Below are 19147 nucleotides of genomic sequence, written 5' to 3'. Positions count from 1 at the left end.
ACAGTTTTGCAGTTCAACAAGCCCTTATCAGTATTGAAAACAAAATAAACACTAGAGAATTAGTATTGTCAAATTTTCAGTTCTAACATTAAACAGAAGTAAATTATAATGTTAAGTCAAATATATAGTGATCCCATCAAGCTCCGAAACAGCGTATGACGTTCGGAATTCTCTCTAGACGCTATAGCCAACCCAAGATCCGAAACAGCGTCTGACGTTTAAAATTCACTCTAGACGCTGCAGCCAGCCCTCTTAGAAAATGCAAGAATCTTGCCAAGTCGGGATAAATTATTGATTTTAAGCGACGTTATCCGATGGTCAACTGACATTTGTGTTCCCAAATATAAAAGAAAGAGTGGTTCATATTTCGTATCGAAGGTTTGTATTAGTACTAGGTGGATCAATCCCTTTTTCTAGATAATGTTTTTCAATATGCCTTGAAGGCGATATATAAGAGTCATTGCTTAGATAATCTGGGTAACGGCATAGGATGATGAGTTTGATCCATAGTAAGTTGCCAGAGGTTTTACTAAAATCCATAGTTGGTAAATAGATCTGAGCCGTCAGTTTGCTTAAAATATTGATATGGTAAATAATAAATTGGACACAACAATTGAGTTCGACCAGAATCTTATATAACAAGAATCTTTGATCTTATACCTAATCATAGCCTTTATAAATTAATCATATGATACGGCTCACGTAAGTTCAAGGATGGAATCTGCTGTATCATGTTTTAAAGTTAATTTACATAACTACATTATAAATGAAAAATAAACATTGTGACACTTTGAATATTTTAAGAATGTAGCATCGTTATAAGAAATCAGGTCAATAAAAATGGCGTAAATCCATAAAAAAAAAATTATTGATATTTATTTTTATTCCATTTCATCATCAAAACTCATTAGTAATGTAAGATTCATTTGTGAAATTTTAATATTTTTTTGTGAATCTCCCTTACCGCTTTAGATTCATGACACTCAGGTGATACATTTTAAACCGGAAACCCATTGAATAAATTGACATTGGATATGTGTTGTAACTATAAATGAAAATGCTATAAGTACTACAAAATCTTAATGGGACCTTAAAATCCATACTAAAGTAAATGAAGTTTATATCATATGATACCGATCTACCATAACAATCTCTCTTACAGATGTGAAGAAATTTTAACTACAAAATCTTTCAATTTGCATCTAACACACACGCACACACGCACACACTTATACCTTCCAAATTTTCTTCTAGGTCGTTTTATTCAAGGCAACCACTCAATTTCGTCAATGATATATGTCCCAACTTTAAGTGTAACGATAAGAATGTAATTGTGTATTCATAGAAATGAAGAATAACCAAGGGAACCAAGGTTATAGCGGTAATCAAAAGAATGTAATCCAGGGACAAAGACCATACATGGAAAACAGACATACCCAACAAAAAACATAAAGTAACTAAAATCATACATACAAAGTAACAAAAGCAAGTGAGCAACTCGGACTCCACTAAAAACTGGGATCATGGACCAGGTGCACCGGTAGGGTAAGCGTCCTCTGCTTTTCTAGAAACACCCGCCGAGTTGTTTATAAAAAGTCAAGTCCGGGGTAGACGAGAGAGGAAAGGAAAACTATGACACGTTGAACAAATCAGTTTTCATGGCGCAGATGGATACATCGTAGCGATCAATGAGTTCATGATGACGACCATAACACTTCTGTAGTGATGACTTTAATCTTGTATCAACATAACCCTGTCCAGAAACTTGTTTGTTGGAAATCAACACCAAATACATGCACCATAACAAGAAAAGGTTATCTGTTAGACATTGTAGTTTTCGAAACAATCAAATGAATGTCTTTTATTTTAGGTATTGGTGTTGCATCGGCAATTATTGTATTCCTTTTGAACTGTGAATACAACATAATACTGACCTGGGCTCTTTATTACCTATTCTCTTCTTTCACCTCTGTGTTACCATGGTCGCATGGAGGGAATGAGTGGAATTCAGAAAATTGTACCAAACTTTACAAATCTGGGGAAGCAGTAGTGAATGGAACAGTACTTAACTCAACCTTAGCTAGACTAACCACTTCAAATGTCAGTTTCAACATAAAAAGTGTTTGTGATCCAGTCACTGAATTTTGGGAGTAAGTTTTTTTAAATAAATATGCCAGTTTTACAATTCACATTTTGACAGAGGACAGGGAAGGTCATTATTTCATGTACTCATTGTTTTCATGATAATAGGTTTCATGATATATGAAAACAAAATACTGCTTCAGATCTACTCTAGTCAATTAATTTTTAATCTGAACAAACGAAATCAAATAGTTTGTTTTACTTTGAATTCTCATGATTAGAGTCGAAATGGAGAAGTATTCTGCTTACAGTAATATCTACTTCTCTTGTGCCCTCTTTTGACTACCTTTGAAGTTGTATCCAGTTTGGATGCATGGTTATCGTTTCTGGTTTATAATCAGTCACATGCTTTAACAAAGGACTTTAAGCAATCAAGTTGAAATATTCGAACCCTGTAAGTACAGGTAAATCACAAGATAGTAGATATTTTTCCATATATTGCTTAATATCTTATTAGTATTCCTTTTGAAGTATCTTCTGGTGAGTATGATTAGTATTCTCATAACATTAGGTATATGTGGTATGACTAGGGATATTTTTCACATTTAAAATATCCATTCCGATTTCCCTATTTTTCAATAATGTCTTTTTATTACCTACAATACGGCTTGTGCATTACTTTTACTGTATTCAGTGGTTGGCTGTGTGATAAGACGCTTGGTATGTCAAAAATAAGTACAACATAGGTTTTTAGTACTGCTTTGTATTATAAATGTAGGATGAAGTCTCTGTGATAATTACTTAATTGCATTTATTATGTCTTTTTGTTAATAAGAAAGAGTCGCTTTAGCTGTATACATGATACCATTGGATGTCAATATAATCTTACAAGACTGTCGTAACAATAATACCTTCTTCTGTGTAGTTTAAGTTGAACCAATTCGTTAAATACTTTTTATTTACATGTCAATTTGCTTGGCATGACTTAAGCCTTCAGTTTATCAGGAAAAGGATGTTAATAAGAGGGAGACATGTTTGATGATATTTCCGTCCATCATTTTAACGTTTTTTCTCACAATGATTGATTAAGTATCATAAACAATATGAAATTGAAAACAAAACGTCATATTGTTATCACTTGCAATATGAAGACAAAATGTATGGATCACCTTTTTGCGTCATGTACAATATCCAAAATAATTTGGGTAGCAAAAATGCACACTCCGGCAAATTACCGGATTAGAGAAACGAACCAAAATATTATTCTTCGCCATACATTTCTTCAGGAGAAAAGTGCTGAATTTGTCCAGCGGTGTGGACCACCCTGGAGTGATCAAGTGGGACCTCGCCCTCTGTCTTTTACTGGCTTGGATCATCGTCTATTTCTGCATTTGGAAGGGCATTAAATCATCCGGCAAGGTGATATATGTGGTGATTCCTCCCTAGGGGGTATTTCACTAATACTGTAAACAGAACTACCAACAATTATTGTTTTCCTTGTCACACGTGATTTACCTCTGAAGTCTTTGCTCTGATTGAAAAAGATCTAAAATGATTCCAGATGAATTAGAATTTATTTGATTTTATTTATTTAAAAAAAAAATTATGTATATATATATTATGAATTGCTTAAGTGACAAGACCAAACGATTTTCAATGAGCGTAGACAATGAAAAATCACGTGACTTATTTATTATAATTGCCTTTTGTGTTTCTTGGAACAGGTCAAGGACATCGATGGACACAACGACCATCTTGCTTTGTCAAGTACTTTTAATAAAAAAGAAAATTTTCATACTATTTATTTGTTTTTAAATATCATTATTTATTTGATAAATATATTTTAAGTGGAGTGTTTGAGGAAGTAACGATATATCCGTAACGAAAACTTGAATTCTAATTGTTATTTTTGTTGAATATTTTTCGTTAATACTATCTTCTTTAATACAACTTTATTTTCACATTACAATTTTTCCTATAAGTAAGCAAAACTCGATAAGTAAAATAATTACGTCACCACAGTGGAATATGCACAACAAGAACAAAAAAAAACATTGGTTTCATCTTGGGTTTGTTTTTTCTTGTAGGTCATGTATTTTACTGCAACTAGTCCATACATATTTATGATAGTATTGCTAATCAGAGGAGTGACACTTGATGGAGCTGAAAATGGACTAAAATATTACCTAATGCCTGAGTGGTCCAAGCTCCAAGAACCCCAGGTAAACCACATGTCTTCTTTTAATCATATGATATCAGAACAGTATATAAAGTGCCCTGTTCATCTATATTTAAAGTTTGAAAGCCAACATTAACGGCAATAAAGTACCAGAACAATTCTATCTAAGATACACTGTTTTCCATTACCAATTTAAAAGATTGGCCAACTTGATTGATGGGGTTAGAGTAATATCGGGATTTCCTGTTTAAAACAAAATGACTTCAGTGCCGAAATATGAATTTATTAGAAAAGTTTGATTATTCATCCATGGTCGTCTTAAAAGGAAATCAATAAATCAGTAATGTCGTCTTTATGAGGATAATTTAAATGTTAATTAAAGAGCTTCATTGAGGAACAAAAATAATTATCTAAATAATATAATTAGTACTCTTATTAAATTTAGATATTAAACTATCCAACGATTTACCAGCCATTAGTTTTAGTTATCTGCGCTAAGTAATGGAATTTAAAATATTTCCCCACAATTAATATTAAAAATGCAGCATTTTTCAAACATTTAAAACAACGTCTTGATGCCAGTTATCATTGTTTTATTAAGGTCCTGCAATGATGTCCTTAACTTTTTACCAAAGGCCTGCTCTTGTAGCGATACTTTTTTTTATCAAGGACCAGAAAAAGATCAGAACTGATCTTTATACAAGTATACATATTCTGTCTTTGTTTTTTTTGTTTTCACGTTCAGGATATGTACTTGGAATTTGGTGTATTTGAATTTGTCCTATCATTGACGCTTCGGTATTTTCATTGATATTTCTGTGTTTGAATATATGAATAAACGCTACATGTAGATGAACATTAGTTATCCTGTTAAACTCGCCATTTTTAATGTATGTCTGCAGTGAAATTGTTTGCCTTAATTTACCTCCGAATTTCGGCTTTTTCCCCTAGAGAAAGTTTCCCAATATGCCCCCAAAATGGCTGAAATTATTCCCAAAAAGATTTTAGTTTTCCCAAATCTGCAACAAAAAATGTGTTTGCTGTATAAAACAAGTTTATGTTTGTTTTGCATTCACGAAACGTCTATAAGATCATGAAAACTTAGAGTCACCTCGGTGTTTGTAAGATATACAATTTGTACATGTTGTTTTGTGTATATTCCTCCTTTGGTTAGGAGTACTTCCTGTTCCTGGGTAAGGTAAGTATAACCACCGTTTCATTCCCCTACGTATAGTATCCTCTATTTATGAAATTGACACGAAATGTCACAGAATTCCAAGTATTATGTAAAAAATTAACAAAAAAAGACAAGAGAGGCCAGCCTAACATCATTGATATATTCTCAAAATGTAAGCAGGTCTGAAGCAAGACAACATCTGTAAATGAGCATGATGACAATCACAAGTCAGACTTAGAGTCAGAGGTCAAAGAAGTTTTGAATTATATTCTTGTTAAAGTATGTCGTGAGTCGGAGGAAAAAATCCAATGTAAACCTACAGGGTCTGATGTTACCAAAGACAAAGTTGCAGTTGATCAGAGAAAATATTCTTACGCCAAAACGAAACCGTTTATCTCAAAGAAACCTGGATGCTGTAATGAGAATTTGCAGTATGGAGCTAGAACTCAAGGAGGAGGACCTTGAACATATTGTTGACCGTTTCAAAGGAATGAAAGACAGAAAAATGTCCCTTTGATTTATCCTTGTATTTGCCTATTAATAAAATCTTTTAAGCTGTTCTTTGTTAAAGTTTGAGCCTATGAAATCAAGTTTCTATAACTTTTCTGGATAATTTACAAATTCCCAATTTCCACAAAAATCGCGCTTATTTTCCCCAAAAAAAAGGGCTGGGACATTTTTGAAAAAACTCAACAAAATCACTGGTCTGTTGTAACAGGCATTACTGGCAGAGTGTACTAAACTCTTGTCTTTTATACTTGGTGAAAGTGAAAAGTCGGAAACAACAAATATAATACCATGATACCGCTTTTTAATCCTTTTTTGCATTCCATATTTGAACGAAAAACATAATTATAATTTGTTAATTTCAATGGTCCAAATGAAATAGAAAAAGCAGAGCGACATGAATCATTTTCACATTTTCAAAGTCTTTAGTTGAAAATTTGGTAAACCGATAGGACGACACCATATTGTGACGTCAAAATTTACTCTGACGACTTTTGGTAAAACTGAATAATGAAGCCAATAATAACTTACCACATTCTCATCCTATTGGCAAAAAAAACCAACCAAACAAACAAAAAATACTGCACATGACAGACATATGAGTATTCATTATATATTTGCAAACGAAGTTTAACCCCGTCTGTCTGTCCGTCCGTCCATCAGAACTATTTTCTAATCAGCTTGCAGCATTGTTATAAACTTTGTGGAATGTAATATAACCACGTGTAGGTGTGCGTGCTGTCAGGAAAATATGATTGGACAAACAATGTAGAAATGATGGCTGTTGAAATTAGTCCTTATTTTAAGCAAAATTTGGTCTCGTGCATTGACCGCAACTTTTACTCAACGACTTGCAGGTTTTTTATGAAACCTAATGTGGTGTTAATTTACAACATTGTGAAGTGCATATTATATTGTTAGGAATTTATTTTTGGACAAGAATTGTAGAAATTATTATTAGGCATTTTCAGCAAAACTTGGTCTCGCGTTTTGTCCGCAACTCTTACACAACGACTTATTGGGGTGTGGAATTACCGTATTTGGATGTGCATATTGTCAGAAATGAATTTTTAAACTATGTAGAAATTATGACCGTTGAACATAAGCATTTTTATCAGCAAAACATGGTCTGACGTGTTTTCCTCAACTCTTCCTGATTGTTATGAAGCGCAGTGGACGTTAGATTATTATGTGGAGATTATGATGTGCATATTGTCAGGAATTATTCACATTCTGTTATTGTGTTCCAACACAAAATATTACTGATTGCTGTTCAGAGTTAGGTGTTTCAGAAATGGCAGCAAATTGTGTGTCAGAAGTACTTAGTCTATCCACCATTTAATTGTGTCCAATATAAATTGTATGTCCACATTGGTCCCCAATGTACAGTGTGGAGCAGGCTGAAGGAGGTATTACTCCCGTTAGGGGCAATGTCTAGTTATATTTCTTCTTGTTTAACGTATCAAATCCTTTGATGAAAAAAAAATAGCAATTTAAAATGACTAATTTTTTTGCATATTTAGAAAAATAATATACGGTATAAACTTATTAAGTTATTAGGAAGGAAGTAACAATATTGACTTATACTGGATATCCTGATAATTACCATTTTTAAAATCAACTAATTCCAAGTGACTTGTGTCTAATGTTATTTCCAAAAACATCATAAGAATATTATACAAATTAGAAAAATGAATATTTAAATAAGAAGTTGATCGTTTTAGTCTCCGGATTGATTATGCATGTTTCATTTTTAGGTTTGGGTAGATGCCGGGACACAGATTGTATTCACTTATTCTTTGTCATTGGGTACACTAACAGCTCTTGGTAGCTACAACAAATTCAATCATAATGCTTTCAGGTACATATGTGTCAGTTAATCATTGTTTGTACGTCTAAGTTTTTAGCAATGATTTGTTGTCTTTTATGTTATTCCGCTATACATTTTTTCTATTCTAATGCAACATCTGTTCACACACATAACCTCGAATTTCAACCTTCTGTAGCACTTGATGTCACTCGAGGTTTTTTTTTAAAGTTCATAGTGTTTTCCTTATCAGCTTTTACATGTAATCAATTTTATTTTGGCCGCTACAGTTTGTATGTAGATTGTGCTTGTTTCCTGTTTTCACGTACAGTCCATGTACCTGGATTTTGACATATCAAATGATTGACAATATTGCCGATACTCAGATTAACTTCCAGCTTTCCTTCATTAAGAACCAGATTGTGTTTGTGCATTAAATCCATCTAGATTAGCTTTGAAACATGTACCCTTCATACATTGGTTGGTTTATGAAATAATACACATCTTTACAACACGATTACATTGCATATGAAAAGCGCAAGGGCAGACCAAACTATATTTCATATATCTATAAAAAAAAATGACTTTTTAGTAATAAAACTAGCTTTATTAAATACAACTTTAAGAATAGACATGAATTTTAATGGACAGGTCAGATGATAGCACAATATTAGAACAATATTCACTTCATAAAAGATCTGTTTTATTATAGGGATTCCATAATATTCTCGCTGATCAACAGTTTCACAAGTATACTTGCCGGATTGGTGATCTTTTCAGTTTTAGGTTTTATGGCTAAGCAACAAGGCGTCAAAATTGATGATGTTGCTGAATCAGGTGGGTTGAATTCTCTGTAGGCTTAATATCTGTTTCAATTTCAAAAAAAGTCGTAAGTATGAAATTGATCGTAAACTATGACGTCACAATGCTATTTTATGTTGTGGCGTTATTACTTACGATCAATTTTACACTCAAGACTTTTTGTGAAATCGACGCCTGCACTTTTAAATGGAGTGGTTGTAATAGTTATGTTATAATAACCTTATTTGCTAATTGTGGTCTACAAATTTTATTGATTACCTACGTCTTTGATATCAAATATGTACAACTAAAACTGTTGAGCTGGTAACCATACTCGTGACCTACATTTAGATGATAATTGCCTCTTTCTTTTTCTTTCTTGAATTGATTTTTTCTAAGCCGACACAAACATAGACCTAGACCATACAAGAAAGTGCGAAATGTTGTATGATTAATTTTAATGGAAAAGTGAATATAAATCGTATAGTTAGAACATCTTACGGTAACTCTATGTAGCATATTAACAAAACAAAACAATATATTTTTAACGTCCCGCCACTGTTTTGGGTTGCAATATCTTATGGAGTTCAAGAAGTGGATATCATATCCAACTGTTAGCGATTGCTGCGTCCTGTAAATTTTGGCCTGATTTGATATAAAAATAGGAGATCTGGTATGATTGCCAATGAGACAGTCATCTATAAGAAGCCAAGTTGGTCTGATTTACAGGGGGGTCTATTTAATTCATCAACTTCTGTTGTCTGATATGGTGAGTGATATTTTAAGTTAGTAATGAACTTCTATCTAAAATCAATTAGTCAAATTTTAGTTTTCATGTAATACAGGTCCTGGCCTTGCCTTTATTGCCTATCCGGAAGCAGTTGCTCAGATGCCAGCATCGCCTTTCTGGTCTGTGTGCTTCTTTATTATGATTCTACTTCTAGGCTTGGACAGCCAGGTAAGTGGGTTTTTTTTAAATTTTATTTATGAAATAAATGATATTTTCTTTTTTTCAAACTTCGTAGTTAGTGTATGCTTAACAAAAAACAAAACAACTGGCTCATTAAAAATAAATAAGCGTGCATGTAATAAGTTAGGGTGCCCCTTACATGCTATTTAAACTCGCGTTGAAATGACAGCTAATGATTTATTAAATAAATTTCTTTATCGCCCTTAAAACGTATCTGGTTACGTGACCGGATGAAGTGATGAGGTTAAACATAGCTATACTGGGAAATAAATCAGTGTCCAGCTCCCTTCGTGTATTAATACCTGTGTTTCTTAAAAGGTAGAATGCCTGATACCATACTTCTTATTTTGTCAAATTTCAGTTTGTTGGTGTCGAAGGGTTTGTTACAGCAATTGTAGACTTATTCCCACATCAGCTGAGAGTTGGTAAACGAAGAGAAATTTTCATTGGTTGTGTGTGTATAGTTTGCTTCTTGGTTGGACTGTCAATGATAACTGAGGTAAATATAGTTTTCATTCGTTTCTAATATATTTCCAGTCCCAGGTCCCAGGCACTAGTCCTAGGCCCTGGGTCTTAGCTGGGGTATGTTATTCCCAAGCCCGGGTCAAAGGCTTGTATTCCTGCAGACAGGATTTTAAACTCCATTCCTGCCAACATATTTAATAGTTTGTTTTCACTTTCAGATTATTTCATTGACCAGCCCATCATTATATGAAAACCCCCTCATAATATCCACACTCCTTCTCTTGGTTCATTGGGGTTTTAAGACATGAAATACTAGGAATTAATTAAGTGCCAAGGCATTTACCTGTTTCTTTCACGATTAATATTTTTGTCTTATTGTCCCGAAACTAGTTTTGCAATGGACATTTGTTTGTACAAATGGCCGCTTCAATCAGTCTAATTGCTAAGTTGTCTCTTTTTTGCATGAAACACTTTATATAATAACTGTATGCTGAATCGGTATAAATGTAGTTTAGTTGTATGCGAGGAGGAAAGGCACATTTAAAATAACCCCATATGATCCACTTTGTAGCATGACCATTAATATTTATCTTTACTAGTAAGTATTTTAAATATTTTGATCATTTCAACTAAGATTTTAAAATTTTAAATCATTAATAGGTAAGTAAATTGCATGACCTAGAGTAACTGATACAAGTTCTCATAGGTAAATGCAATGTCCTTTCTTATAGAAATTGCATACCTGTACGTTGAGTCCTTCACCCAAACTCATATTCACTAAGTAAGTAATGGTGCCTTTTCTTAACTAAGACTTTGCTTTTTTATGACTAAAGGTTGAATCCGCCCTCTGTAGGGCGGAATGTATGTATTTCAGTTATTCGACTACTATGCAGCCAGCAGAATTGTTCTCGTTATGACCTTCTTCGAGTGTGTGGTGGTAGCGTATATATACGGTATGTTTCCCTGCGAAGGGATCCTTCAGAACTTAAAACTTTTTATGTATATATTATAAATATAAAGTATTTTTTTGTAAATTAAGGGTTAATATATATGAAGGATCTCTTCTCCTGGCGGCACCATTTATTTTTATCCTCCTTGACAACGTACCCCTTTCGCCAGCCGCCCCCGGTCCAAAGGTACCAATGTAAGTATTTCACTGTGTGCTATTATGCCCACTAGATGTTATCTCTTTGGTTCAAGCATACGATATAAATTTTGTATTTCATTTCAATCCAGTTTACAGTTTTTATGAACTGTATACAAAGTTATCGGTGCCTATGCACTTAGAATACTTGATTTTATCTGCTCTTAATATTTTAGATAGAAACAATTTAATAATTTATCTGGGGAACATGTTATACAAAAGTTATATCTGTTAAGATTGACCCTATTTAGAACTGTTTTCAAAAGTCCCCCATTTCGCCAACATGATTTACATGAACCAAAGAAATATCTTTTATTAAATTACTACAATATGTGTATGTATGATTACTCTGAGTGAGAAAGTGTTCTTGAGAAAGAAGTTATATCAAATTTAACCTTAATTAAATCTTTTTTTCTACTAAACATTTTTACTAACACGGTAATTTCTTACAAATATGTTTGTATTTTTTTTCTGTTTTTGATTATAAAATATCTAATGCATCAGTAACACTGGTGTTGAGGAGAGGTCAAATTGTTTGAACATAGCTTGGTTAAGAAATTTTTTCACATTATGAGAGATCAGTAATGAAAGTAATATGTGTTTATGTAAACTCGGACTAATGAGTAATTACTTGAAATCAAAGCTCTGAAATACAGTGTTATAGTAGTTTAAATATGATCTTCTTGAAGAAGGTAAATTTTCATTGATCAAACCAGTATTTCTAAACAACAAGAACTGATGTTGAGTTCAGAATAATCCTTAATATTCTTATATAAAACAGTGTGGTTTTCTTTTTTTAATTTGTCCGCACCCTGTTTGCATTAGTTGGTAGATCAACATTATCTAAAAAAAATATATTGTTCTAATTGATGAGTTGACTGATAATTTATGTTTTAGATTATCTGGTGTTTGATAGCACATTTTCATCATTTGCAATCTGCATGTCTCCATCAATATGGTTATTGGGGTTGAAAATATGGGTTACTCCGGCAGCAACTCTATGAACAACTTGCTTTAGTTGATTATATTGTATATACCATCAGGTCTAAGATATGTTTCCTTCTTACTAATACGTTGACACGCAAGAGTATGGGTTTTACATTTTCCTGAAGAAAACTCTTTCATTTATTCTCCTCTCAGTGCCCTGTAGTAGACTTTATTTATGTAAAACATAGACATTTCCTGCTTGCAAGGTAGATTTTCTTTAGTGATGGGTACGTCCGTCTGTCTGTCCGCCTATCAATTTGGTATTTACAATTTTAATGAAACGATCAGAGAACTGAGATCTCAATAATAACGTTATGAGCTGGCACTCTGTCTTTATCTCAATTATTCAATAATTTTGTTTCCACTGGCTTTTTTAGTGTTTCCATTAACCATAAATAGACTTACCCATTAAAAGGGGTAAACCATGTGATGAGCAGGCTGTCAGTTTTTGTGAGGCACCCTAACAGTGATTTAGCTTTTTTATAGTACAATAATTCATATTGCTCATAGCAGTTGCATGCCTATTAAATCATTTAATTTTGCTCGCATTTTTTGGAAGAAAAAAACACCTCATCTCATTGCCTTTCCTGAAAGTGATATGAAAGATACTTGTACTATTAAATATGCCCAAAAAAATTGCATCGGTAAGATTGAATTGTTTTATTTTACAAAGTAACCCTTCATAGGACACCCACCTGGACTAAATCTGCACAAAAATGATTTTTTTTTTCACGCATTTACAAATTTGCTAACTCGAATTACTTCAACAGACAAGGAGATTCTTACTGCTAAGGATGATAACGTAACGATTGATTCAATGAACTTTGAAATATTTTGTCATTCGCCTCATAGCTTTCTTTAACTATTGGACCAGAGGTTTTGCATTGACAGGCCAAAATTATTTCCCGATGATTTTTGTACTAATTTTGCACTTTGTATTTATTACATTATTATAATATTGCATTATTGTTTATTTGTATGAAAGAGAAGATCGAGAGAGACTATTTACTATTACTTCTGCTTTCAAACGTTATTATGGAATATTTGTATAAATTACGACCACCACGCTACAGCTATCAAACCTTCCAATCATTAATCAGTGACACTGTACTAATCAGTGAGAATCAAGGATCCCCACATATCAATTTGTGTTTTACATTTTATTGTAGAATCCATATTTTACCATCTTACATATTACAATGATTGTAAGATTGTAAAGTTGGTATCTTATTGTAGGAATTACCTTTCTCATATTTAGTTTCGTATGAAACAATATGAATTGTGAAAAAATAAGTACTTTAATTTATATTTTAATATTGTTTTTGTTTAATTGTATTAAAATAAATTCTGATGGTTATATTGTTATTTAAATAAAAAAATCACGAAAAAAAATATTTGCATGCATTTTCGGAGTTCTATTTTAAACTAATGGGACAGAGGCAAAAAACTTATATTTTATCACGTCTTCTTTTCTTGTTACACTTTTATATTCACACTGAACGCTTCCACATAGCAACAAACACATGGTTAGGGTGATGAAAATATATTTCTAACGAAAACATTTTCCTTTCAAAGCCTAAATAAATTTGCATTAAAATATAAGGTCATGAAATTTTAACCAAGTATTTGTTTATCTTTAACGGAAATCGGTAATTTAAAGTTTACTTTTAAAGAAAGACATCTTAATAGTTCCCCATTTTCAATGTTTTTTAATGGTAGGTATTTATATACTTGATTGCCACGTCAGTAGAACTAATGGAAACTTATTTTCAAACAATGATTTGAATATTGTATGCTTGTTTTTTCAATTATTTATTCATTGAGTCAAATCTACCAACTATAACGTTCATTGTCTGCCAAAATGTATGTCAAAACGATATAGTGCCTATAACGTAAAACGAATCACTGACGTGGTGATCCGTCCACTATAATTTAATTAAATGGTAGAATATGTTTCTATTTATATGCTATTATTTGTAGGTGTTAATCGTTTCTATGACAACATTGAGATGATGTTTGGGTACAAATTGTCACCTGCACTAAAAATGCCGATGGGAATAATGAAGTACATGTGGGGATTTTTGACACCTGTCTTCAGCATGGTAAATATCATATTAGATTCCATCTGCCGAACAGAAAAATTAAATGCGAAGGTCTTAAGACTATGGAAAAACCGTTTTACTTGAAGCGGTTGTAAGCAAAGAGCATGAACATGTTTTTTGTTTTCACTTATTAGTCTTTAGTTTATTAAATCCAGAAAGGGTTAGAGGGTTTGTATCATTTTCTAATCAGTTAAGAGGTCGAGCGCAGTCATTTATGACTAATTAGGGCATTACATATGTTTTTCGTATTGATTTAAATTAAGCAAAGTTATTAAGATGGTCAATATACATTATTTTTAACACATTAGAGATAGGGAATGCTGAACTCTGATTGGTCGAGAAGTAAAACTTGCCTTTTAAGTGGTGTTAGTCTACTCTGTCATTACTAGCACAGCGGATATAGTTCGTGTAGTGGATGTTGATACATGTATTATCATCAAAAACAAGAAAATAATAAGTGTGAATCATTAATGTCTTCATTTTTATTTTTTTAATGGACCTTCTAATTTTTTGGGATGATTATGTATACTTATCATCCAAATTGAAATATTGACATGCTATTTGTCTCTGTAGTTATTATTGCTTCTGTTGCTGTGGACCCGTTATGTTCTTCTTTAGTGTTGAGTACTGTTATGGACAAAATCTTACTGTAATATTACTTTGATATTTGTGTTTCTCTTACCTCGTTTCGTTTTCAGGCTATATTCATTATTGGAGCTATCAGTTATTCCGAGTTGACCTATAAAAGGAAGACAATTACATATGAGTACCCCAAGTGGGCCATTGGAATCGGGTGGACCTTAGCCCTCATGTCAGTTGTATGGGTACCAATAGTATTCGTTATTAAACTGCTGAGAACAGAAGGGACATTGCGTGAGGTAATGCTATGTTTATGTACGATCGAAGAAAAGTATTTGGATACCATAGTCATCCGTATACATTTGTTTTATGTACAGTAACGTGAACATAAGTGTGATGATTGTTCTTCAATGTCACATACCTAAAAATGTTAAGATTGATATCGGTTGTTTCGATTCTTAACCGCAATAATATTTAGATGCCAATAAGGGAAAGAAACAGGAATTAAATGGCTCCCTGGAAAAATCTTATGAGTGCATCGATCTCTATGCAACTGTACCATAATATTTTATTCAAAAAGCCTCTTCGGTGGTCTTAAGTGCTGAATGTCGTGGCTTCGATCCCCGGCCGTGTCACACCAGGACATTAAAATTCGTAGCTACTGCTCCTCTTATACAATGAACGTAAACATGTCTTCAATTTAAATCCTGCCCTCTTAGTTATTCATTGGGTTGTAATAATTTGAACAATGATATTTGTGGTTAATTTGAACTATTGTATCTGAGCAGAATTTGCTTTGATAAAATAATTCAGTTATCATGTCTGTCTATCAAAATATTATTAGAAGCAAATAACCTTTTTGGTTTATTGCGTCTGTATCTGTATGAGCATCACCAGATTAGTTCCCATCCAGATGAGAACAATATAGTGTTATAACAGATAAACTTATAATTATTTTAGTCAACTCTTCATTTGAATACAATGCAACGACTCGTGACAAATGATAGAAATGTATGAGCGGCCTTTGTACCCAAAATGCAATAAATATTGGTTCAGAATATCAGTTATGTCCTTGACTACTACCCGAGTTAATTTATACTTCAGTATTTGGAAACTTTTGTTATTACAGAAATGTACTTTAGTGAAATTTATAGCACTGTTTTAATTGGTTATATATAGCTGTAGACACTAAAAAAGACTTTTGTGGTGAATTCACATTTACAATGTCAATTTTCAATTTTATTCTGTGGCAACATTCCTTCAGCTCCGGTGTATATCAAAGCTCGCATGTATGATACTTTATATCCTGTCGGAGCTACACGGAGTTATTGTACCGTGCTAACCTTCTTACAAGTAGGGTGTTGGGTCAAAGTTAAATTGCCAAAAACACTAGCACCACTTCAATTTCACGGTAGACATCATGAGCTCTTTGATCAATATGGTGTAGCCATCGCCGTCCATGAAGAAGACAGAAACAAAGTTATCATTGGATAATTTTCACTATACTGCGGCAATCTAACCCACATATAGAACTTTATTTAAATGTGAATTTCGGTCTACATCTACACGAGTCTAAGACGGACAGATGCTTAAGAAAAGAATGCATTTCTTATAGTTTGATTTTTAATATCCTTGTAATAACACAGCAGAATAGTTACAATAATTTAAGGAAAAAAATAGCTAACAAAAAACTGCAGAATTAGTTAAATCATTATTTGATTTCAGAGATTCTCTATCACAACAATGCCATTTTTGCGGAAACATCAAATAAGGGAAGGAGAAAATTTGAGTAAGATCAACCTTGAAGAGGATGATGACAATATACCCCATGCTGCTATAAGTAATGCAGACACTGAACAATCGATACTTGCAAATAGTGTCGAGCAAGAAAAATTCCTCATGCAGCAAAAAGATGCTCAAGTGTGATTAGAAATGGAACTTTAGGATGCCTCTCTTGTTACAGTAAGGAGATTTGCCAATCGTTAGTAACCAATTGGAATATAGAAAATCCATTTTCAGCTGATATACGGGTTATCTGTAAAAACAATTCTGATTGGAGAACTCGTTTCGCCAGTGTAGTAAAAATAACTAAACAAAATTAGCTCTGATTATGTGACTTTTGTCTCTGATGTTGTAACTGAGCTACATGAATTTTTTATGATTTTATTAAATGAATGTTTTATAGAATATTTTGTAGTAATTATCTCATTTAATATTTTATTGTGGTTTTTAGTGAAGAAAAAGCTAAAATTATTGTATATTTAATATCTTTTACGGATAGTGTGTCAAACCATACTTGTAAAGAATATGATACATTTGCAAAATCGATCGTGAAAGCTAATAACGAAAAAGATATTTGCATTACAACAAGTTTTTTTTTAAATCTAGAGCTCTAAAGAGAGTCTTAATTTATCAAAGAATTCAAAACAAAGATACTTGCATTGTGCTGTGTTGATTAGAAATTAATGGATTTTGGCAACTAAGAGTGAAAAATAGCCTTTTATAAGCATTAATTCATCAGGGATTTCTACATGAAGGTATTTTTAGACTGGAAACATTGAATTGAACAAGTCCTATATGAATAGGTTTGAGTATACTGTATATTTGCTTTGTTAGAAAATCAGATAACAAACTATAGACACTGATGTACTTATCAATGGCTTTTAAAGAAATACCCGATAACCTGTTTAGTCAAGTAATTTTCGTACCATTGTCATAAATTTGCAATTTTTTTCCCCATTATTGTTAATTGTGACATGCGTGAACTGTATACAAATACGAATGTTTTCTGGCTTTGAATATATGCATGTATATAGTAGCTCCCTGATGCTAAATACGATAGAATATAAATATTAAAATGTCTTCCTTCCAGCACTAAACATTCCGCTAATTAAGATTTTTTTTTAAATAGCACCCTTTATTGTCAAGCTTAAACAGTATCTATTTCTTTACAAATTTTAATTCTTTTTTTATGCAGTATAAACTAAACCAAAATTCTTGCAAAGCAAAATGGTTTTCTGAATATTTCATGCTACTACACTTTCATTTTATCGAAAAACATTCGTATTACGTTTATGAATATGAGTAGTTTTTGTTAAACATTTAATCACCGGAAATAAGAAGCAATGTGGTTTTTTTTTAAATTTAATGCATTTTATCAAGTTAAAGTAGCAAGTCATTGAGTAAGTTGTGTTGCTAAACTGTAGGTACTGTTCTACAAAAAACAAATCATAAATAAACATAAGCAATCGTTACAAGGGAAAAGTTCATTTGCTTAGTTTCTTAACTGCGGTAATGTTCCTAGTAATGCCGGAAGACATATGTAGCGTTTTCTTGTATTAGTACCTTCATTATAGTTTGGCTCCAGCGGCCTATAACACTTATGTTGAACTTGAACTCTAGTTTGTTCCATGGTATTATTGTACATTGTAGTATTTTTTAATTGATCTACTTTTGTAATCTATGAAGTTTACAAGTGTGTTGTTTTGTTAAACTTTTATTAGTTGCTTTCACGTATTGCAGTAGGTTACTTGCGATTCATGCTTAAATGCAGGCTTAACTCTCGATCTCAACATGTTAATTATTTGCTTTGTTTCCATTTAAATTCACTTTTTAAAAATCTTTGAGACACCCAATGAAAATTCCATATTAATTTGGAGTGAGAAGATATTCATTAACGTCATGTTTCATGGTCAGTTTAGTTGTTATTACATTTACAATGTGGTTGATTTTATTAACCAACATTTTGCAGTACCAAGCATACCTACAGGGTAAAACCTATCTCATTTAAAGAATCATCATTGTAGTAATATAACTTTAAAGTTTGAGCAAAATAAATGACACTGCCTGATGTATTAAGTATGTATAGATGTATTTTTCCGATTAATATCGTTACTCTTTCACATGATTTGTTCCATCAAAATAATTGTCTTCTGTTTCAGCATAAATCCAGTCAATCAAACATCGAACAACATGTTTTAAAAATAAAAGATATTGTGTTTTAAGTGTCGTGTCATTGTACGTATACCTTTATATCCAAAGGACAAACCTAAGTGGCAGGAGAATCAATAATAACGTTGTTAATCAAAAAACCAAAAATGGGTGAAAAAGTCGTACGACGAAACTAATTTAACCAAACAAATGCCAAGAAAAAACAGATAAATTCCTTACATAACAAACCGTAAATAAACATGCTGGAAAATGGAAGTACCTAGTAAGCAAGCAGACCAACTTGAACATACCGCAGAAAGGTGAAGGGACATTAAGATATGAATATGGCCAAAAATACCAACTTTTTTGTAACAAAAATTGGTCAAAACAAGTAACATAGACATGTACAAATATAAG

At 32.4% G+C, this 19147-nt stretch overlaps 1 protein-coding gene across 3 annotated transcripts in view; it reads left to right on the top strand.

Moving 5' to 3' along the window:
• Positions 1 to 18804, top strand: part of LOC148604319 (sodium- and chloride-dependent taurine transporter-like) — a 31040-nt gene extending 12236 nt beyond the window's left edge. For all 3 annotated transcript variants that reach the window (XM_088548987.1, XM_088548986.1, XM_088548988.1), the window contains exons 4-14: positions 1871 to 2150; positions 3369 to 3501; positions 4170 to 4304; positions 7703 to 7806; positions 8465 to 8589; positions 9399 to 9511; positions 9885 to 10022; positions 10842 to 10941; positions 14100 to 14221; positions 14920 to 15099; positions 16526 to 18804. In XM_088548987.1, coding sequence (XP_088405113.1) covers positions 1871 to 2150; positions 3369 to 3501; positions 4170 to 4304; positions 7703 to 7806; positions 8465 to 8589; positions 9399 to 9511; positions 9885 to 10022; positions 10842 to 10941; positions 14100 to 14221; positions 14920 to 15099; positions 16526 to 16726 — 1631 coding nt within the window. In that variant the 3' untranslated portion in view covers positions 16727 to 18804. The remainder of the gene's footprint in view (positions 1 to 1870; positions 2151 to 3368; positions 3502 to 4169; positions 4305 to 7702; positions 7807 to 8464; positions 8590 to 9398; positions 9512 to 9884; positions 10023 to 10841; positions 10942 to 14099; positions 14222 to 14919; positions 15100 to 16525) is intronic.
• The last annotated feature ends 343 nt before the right edge of the window (positions 18805 to 19147 follow it).

The sequence above is a fragment of the Perna viridis genome, chromosome 10, assembly GCF_037379345.1.
Source record: "Perna viridis isolate PV_CMFRI_1.1 ecotype Kerala chromosome 10, ASM3737934v1, whole genome shotgun sequence".
NCBI lineage: Eukaryota > Metazoa > Mollusca > Bivalvia > Mytilida > Mytilidae > Perna > Perna viridis.
This window is presented reverse-complemented; position numbering and strand designations above follow the sequence as displayed.